Genomic DNA, 14066 nt, shown 5'->3' with positions numbered 1-14066 from the left:
TCAGTCCTGGGTGTTCATTGGAAGGACTGATGTTGAAGCTGAAACTCCAATACTTTGGCCACTTTGTGCAAAGAGCTGACTCATTTGAAAAGACCCTGATGCTGGGAAAGATTGAGGGCAGGAGGAGAAGGGGACGACAGAGGATGAGATGGTTGGATGGCATCACTAACTTGATGGACATGGGTTTGGGTGGACTCCGGGAGTTGGTGATGGACAGGGAGCCCTGGCGTGCTGCGTTTCATGGGGTCACAGAGTTGGACACGACTGAGCTACTGAACTGAACTGAACTGAACATTGATATTTAATGATAAGACCAGGGTTTGATGCTGTTCTCGTTCAATTCAGGGCCCCTCATAAAATAGCTGAGAGAAGGAAACTTCTTGCCCATCTGTTTCTATTCATTCTCTCACTAAGGATGTAACTTGACAGACATGGCACCAGTTCAACTTGTACAAGAAGGAAACTCTCAGGTCAGCTCTCTGGTAGAGTGTGAGAGAAAGATATGGAATCTAACAAAACTCCATACGTAGTTTGTGCTTGACACAAACCATCTCAGATCTTTTAAAGCCATTTCCAAGTATTTATAAACAGAAAGGATGAGGAAGAGCTGGCATTGATTGGACCCTCAGTTATGGATGAATCATTTATAGGTGAAGATGGGAGGGAATAAGTATTGTGAGGGGACATACAGCCAGCAGATAGTGTCATGTAGGTGGAAGTGTGTATCCAGCTGATGCCACTGGTGTTTTCAATGTACAGTTTTGCCAAGATTGGGAAGATAGTAGGCAAGGTGAGAGCAGAACACCTGGGCAGACAGGTTTCATATTGGAACCAGGATTCTAGAAAGGTCTTTAATCTCTGATATGAACCTCATCTGTAAGAGAAGGTCACTGTTAGTCACACTGAGATACTCAGTGTAGCATCCACCCAGAGCCCAGCACACAGCAAGTTGCAGAGGCAGCTGACTCTGCCCTGCTGTGGGTCACTAAGACCCACACTCAGTCCAGCCTGAGGTATCCACTGCCCTTCTATCTGGTCCATGATTGCTCCAGCTCAAGCACCTCCAAGGCCTCCTGGAGATGAATTCTTAACCCTTGGACAGGACAGGAGTCCCCTAGACAGCAGGCAGTAATTCTCAGGGACCCTGTCTGCACTGCCCAATCCCATCTCCATAGAAGTTTGCTGCGCAAAGGCCTAAACCTTAGCCTCGTGTTCCCTAAACCTCACCTTGACCCTGACTCTTAGACAAAGTCTAACCCACATGCCCTCTGACCGCTCCCTCCTCTCTGCCTTTGCTCTCTCACAACTCCCACACTCCCACCTCCCCCATCTTCTGACCCTAGCAAAGTCCATTCCACCTGAGAGGGTGAGGCTTGGCCAGCCCACGTGGTTGCTGACAGATCTGTGCTGACTGACCCCTTGTCAACTATCACTTCATTACCATCCAGTACTGTCACCAGGTTAGGCCCCAGCAGGTCCTTTGTGCCCTGTGGGTAATGATGTCTGAGAACTTGTTCCAGGTCAACAGCAGCCTGCTTTTAGGAGGAGACTCCAGCTCTGCCCAATCCTGAGGGCCGCTGAGTCTCTCTACTATACCTGACAGCTCCTGTGCTCCTCAGGCTGTCTGAGTCAGCCTGTATGTTGGTGGGAGATCTTCTCACAAGGGCAAGTCCCTTAGGGCAGTGTGGGGACACAGAGGGATGTCAGGGAGCAGGTGCTGTGTAGTGTGGGACCCTTGCTGTGCAGCTCCTGGCTCTCTCTATTCATGGGGATGCTGACTGTTTAACAAACACTCCAGTATCAGTGCTTAACACATTAAACCATATTTTTGTTCACGTAAACTCCAGCACCTCCCTCCATCCTCCCTAATGCCAGCCCTGCCTTTTGGAGGAGCCCCTCTTCTGGGGAGGTGCTCAGCAGATCTCCAAGTGTTGGTCTTTGGGGACGTTGTACTTGAGCTTGTGGGCTTCGAAGAGATTTTCCAGCTCCTTTATGTAGCGCTGGTGAAGCCTGTCCACCTCCTCCTGGGAGGGATGAGGTGTCTTCTGCACCTCGATGGGTTTCCCCACTGCAAGACACAGAGGGGAGTGGTGATACAGAGTAGGAACCACTGAAGGTGCAGGGATCTTGGTGTTCCCACTAGAATGGTCATCTGAGCAGGTAAGCACTCTAACTCACTCCCTTTCAATTCTATTTTGTGTTACAGCTTCTAAGATGTTGGGTCAACTTCAAGATTCTGATATATCAACAATACAGCCAGCTGGCATTTGCATGCATTATCTCTTATGTTATCCTAATAATCCTATGGGGATATAACCTGGTGTTATTCCTGTTTGACTCCTGAGGAAATGAGGCCCAGAAAGGTTAAATAGCTTGTTCAAGGTCACATAGCCAGGAAAAATCAGTACCAGTAAACACTGGGGATGTGCGCTTAGCCTCAGGGAAAGTTGAATCTGGGATTCTCAGATGCCATGACTGGAAGAGCTTGTATCTATGGGAGAAGGTGGATCAGAAAGCAGCTGCCGTGTCTTCTCTTGGGAATGCTCTAGTGGTAGCAGCACTATAAACATTCATGAATATGCACCACACAACACGAAGGGAATTTGGTAGAGGGGGTTGCCTGTACTCGACAAAGAAATGACTGGGTGAGTGGAGATGAACAGCTCTATTAGTACTGCCATTGGGAACTAGGTGGAATTCAAGAAGAAAGCAAATAGTTGAAAGATGGTGCTAAGTCTATGGAATACCATGCCCATTATTTACAAAGAAATCCCTCTGGCTCTCCTTCAAAGACTGCTGATTGCTACTTTACACACAATTCTAACAGAACTGCAAAGGCCTTGTATCCACTTTTTCCAATTACTGTCATTAGACCCTGTGGTCAGAATTATACCCTCCTTCTCCTGCATAATAAAAAGTCAAATACCCTTATCAAACCTCAACTTTGTTACCAAGGGCAGGCTGATCTCTTGGAAGTGATTTATCTTCTGTGGGTCTGTGTTTGCAATCAATAAAATGGGGATGAGAGTCCCTCCTCACAAGTTGTTGGGAAGACTAAGCCGCTGCATGTAAGGAGCCAGTGCAGTGCCTGACACAGGCAGGGGCACAGTGATCAGTAGAGGCTACTGGCCGTTGTGCCCCTGTTACTCTTCTCATTCTGGACTGCCTTTCAGAGGGTTACTTGCCGGTGTGTCTGTTTCACACTCTAGAACTTGTGCTCCACAAAGTCAAGGGTGTACTGCTCTATGTCCAGGTCTCCTTGCTGCACAAGCCCAGGCCTCTTACACAATAGCCCTTCCCCTCCCAGCCCGGGTCTAGGCTCACCCACAGTGGTGATGGGTCGGCGGTAGGGCATAAGACCAAAGCTGTACTGGAAGACTCCACGGCCATAGAAGAGCGGGATGGAGCATTTAGTGCTCTTGTGAAGTTGGTCCTGGAACCACCGCAACCAGGTGCCAGGAGAGTTCTCAACCTGGTCATAGATGTCATTCTCCCCAAAGGAGAAGATCGGCACCAGATCTGCCCTAGAGGGAGACAGGAGAGAGGGTGTGTGGAGGGGCAAGAAGGCACAAGCTGGTCACCTAGCTTCCTGAAGGGACCTAGTGAGCAGGAACTGGAACAGAGGACAGAGCCCTGGGACAAAAATAGGAGGCCTCGGGTGTCTCCTAGACCTGCCAGGGCTTCTTTTATAACTTCAAGCAGGTCATGGCTCTTCTCAGGGTCAAGGACTGGCACTTGGATTGTTACTGAGTCCATGCTCGCTCTGCTTGTCACAAGATAGGCTAGTGAATCTTAGACAAAGTGTTGGGACGAGGAAGGGACTTTATTTGGAGTGGCTGACCAAGAAGATGGCAGGCTAGTGCCTCCAAATAACCATGCTAAAGGGCCAGGTTGCCAAGTTCTTTATGGATCATAGATTGGGATATAGGTGAGGAAACTAACTAAACAGACTATTTGATCCTTGCAAATGCCCCCTAGAATGAGGAGCCTCAGGCAGGAGAATGTGAGAGTTTCACTTCCTTACATCCTTTACAGGAGGGCAACTTGGGTTATCTTCCTTAGGCAGCTCATTCATTATGCCTTCCTACATTAACAAAAGTTGCAGATGAGGGTTAAAGTCACAAAAGCAGGTCCAGCACAAATTCAAGATTAACCCTTTCTGGTTACAGGATCATAAGACAAACCAGAGTACTGTTGAGAGTCCTTCCAGATATAAAACATCTGCAGACATTCTGGGAAAATCTCTTCCAGCTAGCTTTGTATTCTTCACATATGTTTAAAGATAGGAGAATAGCTTTAAGTTATGTCCCAAGCTCCATTCTCCCAGAGTTCCTAGATCTCTGATGTAATGCAAGGTTTCAGCAATATGACCTTTGAGATGTAATCTCTTTAGTTACAAAATCTTCCTTCTAGAATCTCTGGGTATGTGGGCCTGAGACAGTGCATCTATCACCAACATACAATCTTCATTATTAATGAAAGGAGACCCTGCCAGCCAAAATAGGATCTGCATTTGCCTCTGCAGTCTTCCCTCTAAACTACAATCCTTGCCAATCTCCAGTTGAACCCAGAGCCCTCTTCCCAATACCCGTGCGTCAGGGCGAGCCTGATGAAGCCCTTGCGGTTCCGCAGCACCAGCTTGTAGGCTCCAGGCCTGGCAATCAGTGACTCCTGGACACCCCCAACAACGATGGACAGCAGGTTGCCGCCTCTTTTCCTGCTCAGAATTTGAACAGCACTCTCCTCATCTGATGAGACCAGCCCTGGGGAGAGAGGAAAGCGGTCACGTACATTGTGAAGGGGGCAAGCATGGTTCGGGAGTATGTGACTTGGGCTATCCCCCACTCCCCAGCTGGGAGTGCCCTGATGACCGGCACTGATCACTACCCCTTTTCCCAATATCCCCCCGAGGTCACCACTGAGCACAGAGCTGCAGGTAATGCTTCCTTGGGTCTCATCTCCTTGTCTACTACACATTCATTTGAAAGAAGTACAGAACAATTGGCCGTCCTCCTTAAAAATCCCTCCTCATGTCTTGAGCCCCTATCGTCCTGGGATAGAAAGAGAGGAAAAATTCACCTGTAGACATGGCGTAATCCCTGAAGACAGGGACCCAGAAACAGCAGTACATCAACATCAGATGTGAGCGGATGCCTGGGAAAACAGAGGAGAAGCCAGTGCCCTCCGTGCACAGGTTGGCAAAAGCTCCAGTGGCGAGGACCCCATGAGGGTGGAAGCCAGCGAGGTAGTTTCGGGAGGGGTCCAGTTCGGCAGTCTTGACCAGCTGCAGGGACAGCAATCTGGTGAATCAGGGCTGCACCCACTCCCCTCCAAACCCCACTCCGATCTCCCTGCTGAGTTTCTGTGCTGACCTTCTATGTGCCCCCTGTGCCCAGTGCCATCACACCCCATTGAGTGTCCTGTGGTGAGATGGCCTGTCTGAGGGTCCTTGTCCCTGGTGCAAGCATGAAGCAGAGGAGATACTCAGGGAGACCATGGAATGGAGACGGAGAACACAGTGCCACGAATGGATGACGCCAGTGCCGCCTGCTTGGGAAGGAAGAACCGTGCCCAAGGCAGAGGTAGGACTCCTGGGAAGAAGACTGGAGACAAGCCATTGTCCCATGTGAAGGCAGACCTTGTGCCAGGCAGAGCCTGACCAGAATGAAGGAGTCATCATGGGAGGGAGTGAGCCTCTCACCCAGATTTGTGGTATCTAGAGTTCTGTCCCGGGTAAAGAACTGGACTGCTGAGTCCCTGTGACTCAGTGTAAGAGACCCCAGGATGCTGAAGGTAGAGGTTGGGAGGAGGCCCATGAAGTCTCTAGTGATGCCTGCAGGTGTGGGTGGAGAGGGGTCAGGGAGGTGTCCTGCCAAGTCTGCAGCACTTCCTAACACCAGGTCACAGCCTGCCCACAGCACTGCACCTCTGCTCAGGGCTTGGCCTGTGTAGACACTGCTGTTCCTGGATAGTGATATATTACACAGAAACCCTGCTCCTGAAATGATCTTCAGGATGAGGGGGAATCAATTGTCCTCCGGGAACACTGCCTGATTCTCCACCAATACCTCTTTAGGAAGCCCATAAGATGCATTTAGAAAGCTCCAGTGCTCAGATTAGTCTCCTCAATTCTCTAGAAACTCTACCATTAGGCTCTAGCTCATAGAATCACAGTGCAAAGGACTGTGAGTGGAGTACCCCAGCAGAATTATTAGCACAAGGAATGTTGCTTGCCTGCCTTCAAGTCAGCAACCACTGCAGCTGCAACTGACAATGGGCCTTAAAAGGAATTCAGGATGGAGGAAAACAGGATACTGGTCACAGAGAGTGAGGATGCACATCATAGGAAATACTGCAGTGAGCCCAGATTTTGTATCTCCCCATATGTAGAAAAGCATGAAAATCATTAACTGGAAACGTCTGCTTTTTGACTGGCAGTAATCTTTTGATGTTTAGCTACATGGCTAGTTTGGTTTTGTTTTTTCCAACAAAGCCCCATAAGTACTGACTTCTCCCTTCCCTTTTAGAACAGCTCCTCAGAGATTTCTGAGAGGCTATCTCTGAATACAATCTTCAGTAAGGCCTCAGAACAAAACACCCGACAACTCTAAGGCTGTACTCTTGTTTCCAGTAGAGACTCCCTGAACCCCCTATCCACGGCCACCGAAGATCCCTGCAGGGCCTGCTCTGTTAAGGTGTGTGGATGACTTGGAAGTTGTCCTGGGAGGTGACAAGAGTCCAGACTCTGTGAGCCACAGCGCCTCTTGCAGGCCTCAGTCCAGGACTGAGGGACAGTTCAGGACAGGGAGGTGAAAGTGCGTGTCATCTCTCCCTCTGCTAGCCACTCGGTGGTACTGCCCGCCGTCTGCATCTGTTGTTGCCAGCGGACTGCAGGGGCCTACAATCCTGAACCCTGTGCTCATGAAATTTCTACAAATATGTTTCCCACAATGTCAATAGTGTCCTATGCAAGAAATAGTCTGGAGGAGAAACCTTGATACAGGAGGGACAGAGCAGACACAGATAAGACCGGCACAGAGATGCTCAGCAGAGTTTTTCTGCCAGATGTGCAAAAGACAGCAGTTCCAGGGGTGACAGGAGAGCCAGATGCTGTCCTCAGAAGCCCCAGGATCACCTGATGTCTCATGGAATCCACACAACCCAATGACGTATGTGGCAGCATCTCCACTTTACACATGAAGAAACTGAAGCTCAGAGAGCATGTGTAACTCACCTAAGGTCACACAACTGACACGTTGCAGACCCGTATTACAACCTATGATGTCCACTCCTAGAGGTGTCACTGTATACACTCTTCTCTCCTGTGTCCAGAGAGGGCCACCTGTCCCTGCCTGGCACCTCTCTGTGTCCACATTGCCTTCCTCTTCCTGTCCCCACTAGATAATTAACCATCACAACCGCTTACATCCAAGGGTTTAGCCTGTCTGGGATTCAGGAATGGAGCAAAAGTCAGTTCACTAAAGTTCAGGGGCCTGCATCCCTAAGGACTAATCCCTGGGTCCAGGGTCCAGTGTACAAAATGGACACGAGGTACCATAAGCCAGAGATCAGAGATTAAGAGATAGACAGAAGAGGAGGAACTGGACTGTTTAGAGGATCCCTGGGGAAACTGAGATTCCGAATGAGCAAAGCTCTGTCCAAGGACACATAACATATCAAATACACAGGGGCAGGATACACCCTGAGGGCTCTCTGCTCTGTTTCTATTCTCAGAGCCAATGCACACACTTTAAAAGCAGTAAAAGAACCTGCTCTGTATCCTCACTCACACCTTCTTCCCTATCAGGGTATCAGTATCATCATCTGATAAAGTGTCAGCCAGATGCTCTGAAAGCTTGTTTTCATTACAGATTCCTTCACACCAAACTTAGACTGTTGAGGGATTTACACCTGTCAGATACATAAGTGTGCCTCACTACATGGCCTACAAGGTTCCTCAAATCCTGTTCATTCATCAGTCCTCATAATCGCCTCACCTCACTGAAGTCGGACAACCATTATCAGACAGAAACTGACTCTTCCTCTAGCCACATAGTGATGACAGCCCATCACCTGTCTCCCAGCCCAGTATTCTGCTCACTGCACACAGAGTCACACTTCCACATGGACACGTGGGGACGATGGTCCTGACCACTCCCTAGTCAGCCCCTTACTCACCGAGATGGGGAAATAGTCCTTCAGGTACTTCCATATGGTCGCACCTCTTAGGAGAGCACTCTGCCTGCCCCCCCGCCGTGGTGTGGCTCGATCCAGGTACCACCAGATCGCATACAGGATACTGATCATCCAGAATCTTGTGAACAGGAGGCCAATGAAGACTATGTAGCAGACCAAGTCTGGGAAGGGAAGCAGGAACCATTAGTGGTCAGAGGTATGAAGGAACGAGCTCTCCCCATATACCCAGCTCTAGCAACACTGTCCATTCCAGCCCTTCTCCCAGGAGGAAGAGACCAGCTTCCCAAGGTTTCGAGGAGGAGAGAATGCTGTCAACACCACCAGTGTCACATTGAGAGCCTGGATTTGAAACCAATTGGCCTAATTTCAAACTCGCATTGTCCCACTGCACCAGATCGCTTATTCATTTGAGTCTTCCCCCTCCACCTCCTTTTCTCTCTGTAGTCACCAGGTGCTCAATAAAGGCCTAACGGAGATGTGACTGGGTGAACTCTTTCCAGTACTCAATATTTAGAACCCCAGAGAAAAGGTATTCTCTCTACCCAGCCCACTTCCTGTCTACCCCCAGCCCATCTTTCCATAGATAAATCCCACTACATTCCCCCTTTAGTTAAAGTCCCCCCATGACTTCTCATAACTTTGACGGTCAGCTCAAGCAGCTCAGCCTGAGCTCAAGCTCTCCACTGGTGGCCCAAACCCTCTCTTGTTCCAGTCTCACTCATCACATGCACCTCATGTTCCAGCTACACTAAGCCGCTCAGCTGATACAACTCCCAAGTTCTTTAGTTTTACTGAGCTCTTTCCTTTGCTGCCAGGCTCTGTCCTGCTGAAGGAAGGAGGGAGGAAGAGGGCAACTCATGCCTGGTCTGTTCATCAGGACTGCACCAGGGCTAGAGACAGCCCCAGTGAGCAATTCCTCCTAGACTTATGATTCTGAGTCCCTTCAGAGGCTAATCCTGGTTTTGACTCAGGTCAAAACCACTGACGGTGGTCTTTGGGACTGTCTTTAATCTGATGCTAATTGAGCCTCACTGTTAGAGAATATTGTGTCCTCTCCATTCCACTCCCTCCACTGAACATCTTTTGCTCATACTCATAAAGAAGTCCATTCCACACCTGTAGTCTACTTGAAAGTAGGGTAAACCAGGACTATCATTCATGTCCAACTTCCTGGAGGAGGGGACTTTTGACCCAGTCTGAATAGTGCATTCGTGGGTGCTAAGTTGCTTCAGTCGTGTCTGACTCTTTGCAACCCTGTGGATTGTAGCCCTCCAGGCTCCACTGTCCATGGGATTCTCCAGGCAAGAATACTGGAGTTAGTTGCCATGCTCTCCTCTAGAGTATCTTCCAGACCCTGGGATCAAACCAGCATCTCCTGTGGCTCCTGCATTGCAGACAGTTTCTTTACTGCTGAGGCACTAGGGAAGCCCAGTCTGAGTACTAGCAAAATGCATAAATCAAAATAGTTTGGGGCTCACAGAGGCTTGCTTTCTTCAGAGCACCTCCAACCTGTCAGGTGCTGGTGGTTAAGCCGTGAACAACGGACAGGAATTCCTGCCCTCCTGGTGCTGGCTTCAGGGTTTGTTTGGAGCACTTTGTTTTGTCCTTTCAATATTAATGATGGTAAAATATGTTTACCATATACTAGTCATCGAAATGACTCTTTGGTAGTTCATTATTTTTTTTAAGTTTTCATTCAGTTCAGTTCAGTTCAGTCTCTCAGTCGTGTCCGACTCTTTGTGACCCCATGAATCGCAGCACACCAGACCTCCCTGCCCATCACCAACTCCTGGAGTTCACTCAAACTCATGTCCATCGAGTCGGTGATGCCATCCAGCCATCTCATCCTCTGTTGTCCCCTTCTCCTCCTGCCTCCAATTCCTCCCAGCATCAGAATCTTTTCCAATGAGTCAGCTCCTCGCATGAGGTGGCCAAAGTACTGGAGTTTCAGCTTCAGCATCAGTCCTTCCAATGAACACCCAGGACTGATCTCCTTTAGGGTGGACTGGTTGGATCTCCTTGCAGTCCAAGGGACTCTCAAGAGTCTTCTCCAACACCACAGTTCAAAAGCATCATTTCTTTGGTTCTCAGCTTTCTTCATGGTCCAACTCGAACATCCATACATGACCACTGGAAAAACTATAGCCTTGACTAGATGGACCTTTGTTGGAAAAGTAATGTCTCTGCTTTTTAGAGTATAGTTTATTTACATGTTGTATTAGTTTCAGTCGTATAGGAAAGTAAACCTGTTAAACTCATACACATATTGACTCTGTTTTTTTTTTAAATTTATTCCTTTCCTATACGGATCATTACAGAGCACTGAGTAGAGATCCCTGTGCTTACAGCAGATTCTTGTTGTTATCTATTATATATACAGTAGTGTTGTGAATCTAAATCTCCCAATTTATCCTTTCCCCCTATCCCCTGATAACCACATGTTTTTTTCTACTTCTGTTTTGTAAATAACTAAATCTGTACCTCTTTTTGATTCTGCATATAAGTGATATCATGTGATATTTGTCTTTCTTTGGCTATCTTCACTCAGTTTGACAATCTCTAGGTTCATACATGTTACTGAAAATGACGTTCATATGTTCCTTTTTATGACCGAGTAATATTCCATTGCCTGTATTATGGCATCTTCTTTATGCATTACTATAATGGATATTTAGGTGTCTTCCATGTCCTAGCTATTGTAAATGTGCTATTATGAACATTGGGGAGATTCTCTCCTTCCAAATTATGGGCTCATGAAAGAGGCCTTATGGAGAACAGTATAGAGATTTCTTATAAAACTATTAAAACACAATAGGACCCAGAAATCCCCCTCCTGGAAATATACATGAAATGATTTTTGAGAGTCAATTTGGTGTAATTAAATTAATTCACATTGTTGTGTAACTATATCAACCTTCATCTCAGAACTCTTCTTCATCTTCGTAAACTGAACCTCTGTACCCATGAAATTAGAACTTCCATTCAGGTCAAGAGAATATAACCTAGCTGTTAATGGCAGTTCATTGTAGGGTAGGATTTGGGGGAAATCTTTGACTTTTAGAACACACATTTTGTTTCGATGTGTTAAAATAGCATGCATTTGTTTTTCAGACACAAAAAAGAATTTTAAAATGTGGGCATTTCTACTTGATCAGAAAGACACCACCCCCCACCCCCACCCCGCCAATCTAAACATCTCCCTCACTCTGGCCTCTCCTTTAAGTACTGTCAGCAGGCAAAATCCTAACCTGGGTGCATTTTCAGCCCCTAAAGAAAGAAAACACCTTCTTTCCCCTCATAACACCAAGAAGAAAAGATGCAAAACCCCACTTTACTGAGACCCAAAGAGGGTGTTGAGGTGGGCTAACCTCACACAGAAAGCTAGTGGGATGAGTGGTGGTTTCAATTCTACTATCATGTCCATATCATGATCCCAACATTCATTCATTCAACAAGCATTTAGCAACATCAACTCTTCTAGGAGATGGAGATGCAGATGAGAACAAGACCAACTATCTGAAAGGAGCTTACCTTCCTGCGTGAGTGTGTGAATTCTAGAGAACAGGAAAGAAACAGATTAAACAAGTAGCCCACTGGAAAGTACTTGTTGCTGGGGCCTGAGTCCTGAGTAACAGGTCGCAGTTGACCTTTCTGGCCACATCTTTGCCCCTCCCCAAAGAACTGCGCTAGGCCAGCATGAACCATCTGCTCATATGTGCAATATTTACTCGCCTCCTGGGAAAACTTACTTTCCTGATGGCCTGTACATTCTGCCTCGTAGATTCATCTCCTAATATGTTTGGAAAAGAGCCCCTTCTCTCCACCCACTGCCAGCTTCCCTAGACCAGGAGAAGTAATCTTTTAAAGAGGCAAATTGTAAGCATTTCAGACACTGGGGCTCAAGAGGCAATGTGGAGGATATTGCATAGGCACAAAATCATTTAAAATGCAAAAGCCATACTTCGCTCATGGGCTATACAAACACAAAAACAATCAGGGGGCTAGTTTTCAATCATGGGTCTATGAGGTGACATCTGATGTAGATTGTGACCTTGTAATTAAGCAAGACCTATGCAGCCTCCCTGGAAAAGATCCCTCATGTCCTCTGCCTACCTCTTATTTGTAGAAAATCCTCAGCTTCCTAAGCCTTCACCAAATTTCAAAAATAAAGTTATAAAGAGAAATCATAAACAGAGAAAGAAAACAGTCCCAATCAAGAAAATAAATAACATTTAACCATTCCACAAATTCAAAGATTTTTAGTTTGTTCCCAAGAACCATAGATAATATTGAGACTCATCATTGAGCGGTTTTGCAGATAGTGAACTCCCAGCAGGTGGAAGAAGTTGCTCACCAGCCCATAGACCTCAGACCAGGGAAAACCAGAAGGCTGGTGATGGTGACTCCAAGTTACCTCACCACCAAGCAATCAGACGATTCTCTAGGAGTTGATCATGCACCCAGCATCTCTAGTTCACCCAGTCTTTAGACACCGTTCCCTGGTAATCAAAGAGTTCTCAGGCATTTTGAGCCTTAACTCTCTGGACTCCTTGACTGGCTCCTGTAATGAAGCCTACACTTTTTTCATCACAACCCAGTGTCCGTATAGGAGCGTTACTGTGTTTACCGCTTCTTCCCACAAGCAGACCCAATCTGATTTGCTAACAGCTGCTCCCTGTCATCTGTCTCCCCCAACACCCCAACACAGAAGATCCGAAAATTACAGCTTGTCTCCCATAGATTGGACTTTGTCACTCCTGTACCTAAAGTTCTCCTGGGGATCCCATTTGTCCTTGAGATAAGGGTCAAGGTACAAGCTACTGTTCCTGGCATCAGAGGGTCTGGATGCCTTTTCTCAGCTGCAATCCTTCTAGCTCCAGGCCCAAGGTTACTTGACTCTCTGTCCTCCTCTGGGAACTCCCAGGTCCCAGGCTGAGCTGAGGTGGGCAGACAGTCAGACACACTCCCGTTGGCAAATCTCCCTCAGGCCACGTGAGCAAGATGTCCCTTATCCCAGGTGATCCCCAGGCACTGAGCTCAGCATCCACCTTAGGACCTGTATCTTTCCCCCATCAATGAACCATGTACACCCAAAGCGGCAGGTGCCCATGGCCTCCCAAATCCATCTCAGCTTTCCTTACACAGGGCCAAGTAAGAGAAGATCAACTGCAGGACCGCAAAGGTCTGCAGTCTGCGTTCCAGTGGCACAGACAAAGGTGCAAACTCCACCATGCTGATTCCTCTGCTTCCTCTGGAGGCTTCTCTGAGCTCTGCTGTGGTCTGAGACACCTGCTGGTTTTTGTTGCTGCCAGAGCTTGTTAAGCATTTGTGGGAGTGCGGGAGACTGTGGGTGGATTTCCAGCCAGCTGTAGAATCTCATTGCACCTACCCTGGCAGGGAGCAGTATCCTAGGTGAAATATTCAAAATCACCTGGCCTCATTAAACTTACTACAGAGAAAGAGAAGTGCAGTGGACTCTTCAGGCAATACATTATCTGCCAGATCACCTTTGCTCAAATCTTGCCCATTACTAGGCAATTGAAGCAGCAAGTATAGGGCAAGCCTGCACTCTTTACACTTACACAACTATTTGGCTGCAGTAATTATCTCCGTTCACCTGCCAGGTCCACGGTTCCCCTTTACAAATAGGAATTATGAGCTCCCATATAAATATCTCCAGGCCCCACTATCTATCTCCTCTCTGGCCACCTTTTCCTCAGCTTGCCTGAACAGCAAAACTCACAGAAGAGCCGTCTGATTCCCATGCCCTCTCCTCCATTCTGTCCTCTCTCTTCCAGACTTCAGATGCCACTGTTCCATGGAACTGCCCTTGACAAGTTCACCACTGGCCTCCACACTGCTGAATCCAG

The 14066-nt window shown here is 47.6% G+C and overlaps 1 protein-coding gene across 1 annotated transcript; it reads right to left on the bottom strand.

Annotated features, from left to right (window-relative positions):
• Positions 1–1807: 1807 nt before the first annotated feature.
• LOC147358288 (2-acylglycerol O-acyltransferase 2-like) lies at positions 1808–13443 on the bottom strand. The gene is made up of 6 exons (XM_086342059.1): positions 13338–13443; positions 8179–8357; positions 5080–5284; positions 4589–4763; positions 3325–3524; positions 1808–2068 (listed from the first exon to the last, which is right to left on the bottom strand). Exons 1-6 carry the CDS (start codon positions 13426–13428, stop codon positions 1914–1916), a joined length of 1005 nt encoding a protein of 334 aa, XP_086198185.1. The 5' UTR covers positions 13429–13443; the 3' UTR covers positions 1808–1913.
• Positions 13444–14066: the final 623 nt, after the last annotated feature.

This window comes from Bos grunniens, chromosome 15, assembly GCF_055505025.1.
Source record: "Bos grunniens cultivar Pamir isolate PY7600 chromosome 15, Bosgru_T2T1.0, whole genome shotgun sequence".
Lineage (NCBI taxonomy): Eukaryota > Metazoa > Chordata > Mammalia > Artiodactyla > Bovidae > Bos > Bos grunniens.
The sequence above is the reverse complement of the archived record's forward strand: the minus strand, read 5'-3'. Positions and strand labels throughout refer to the sequence as shown.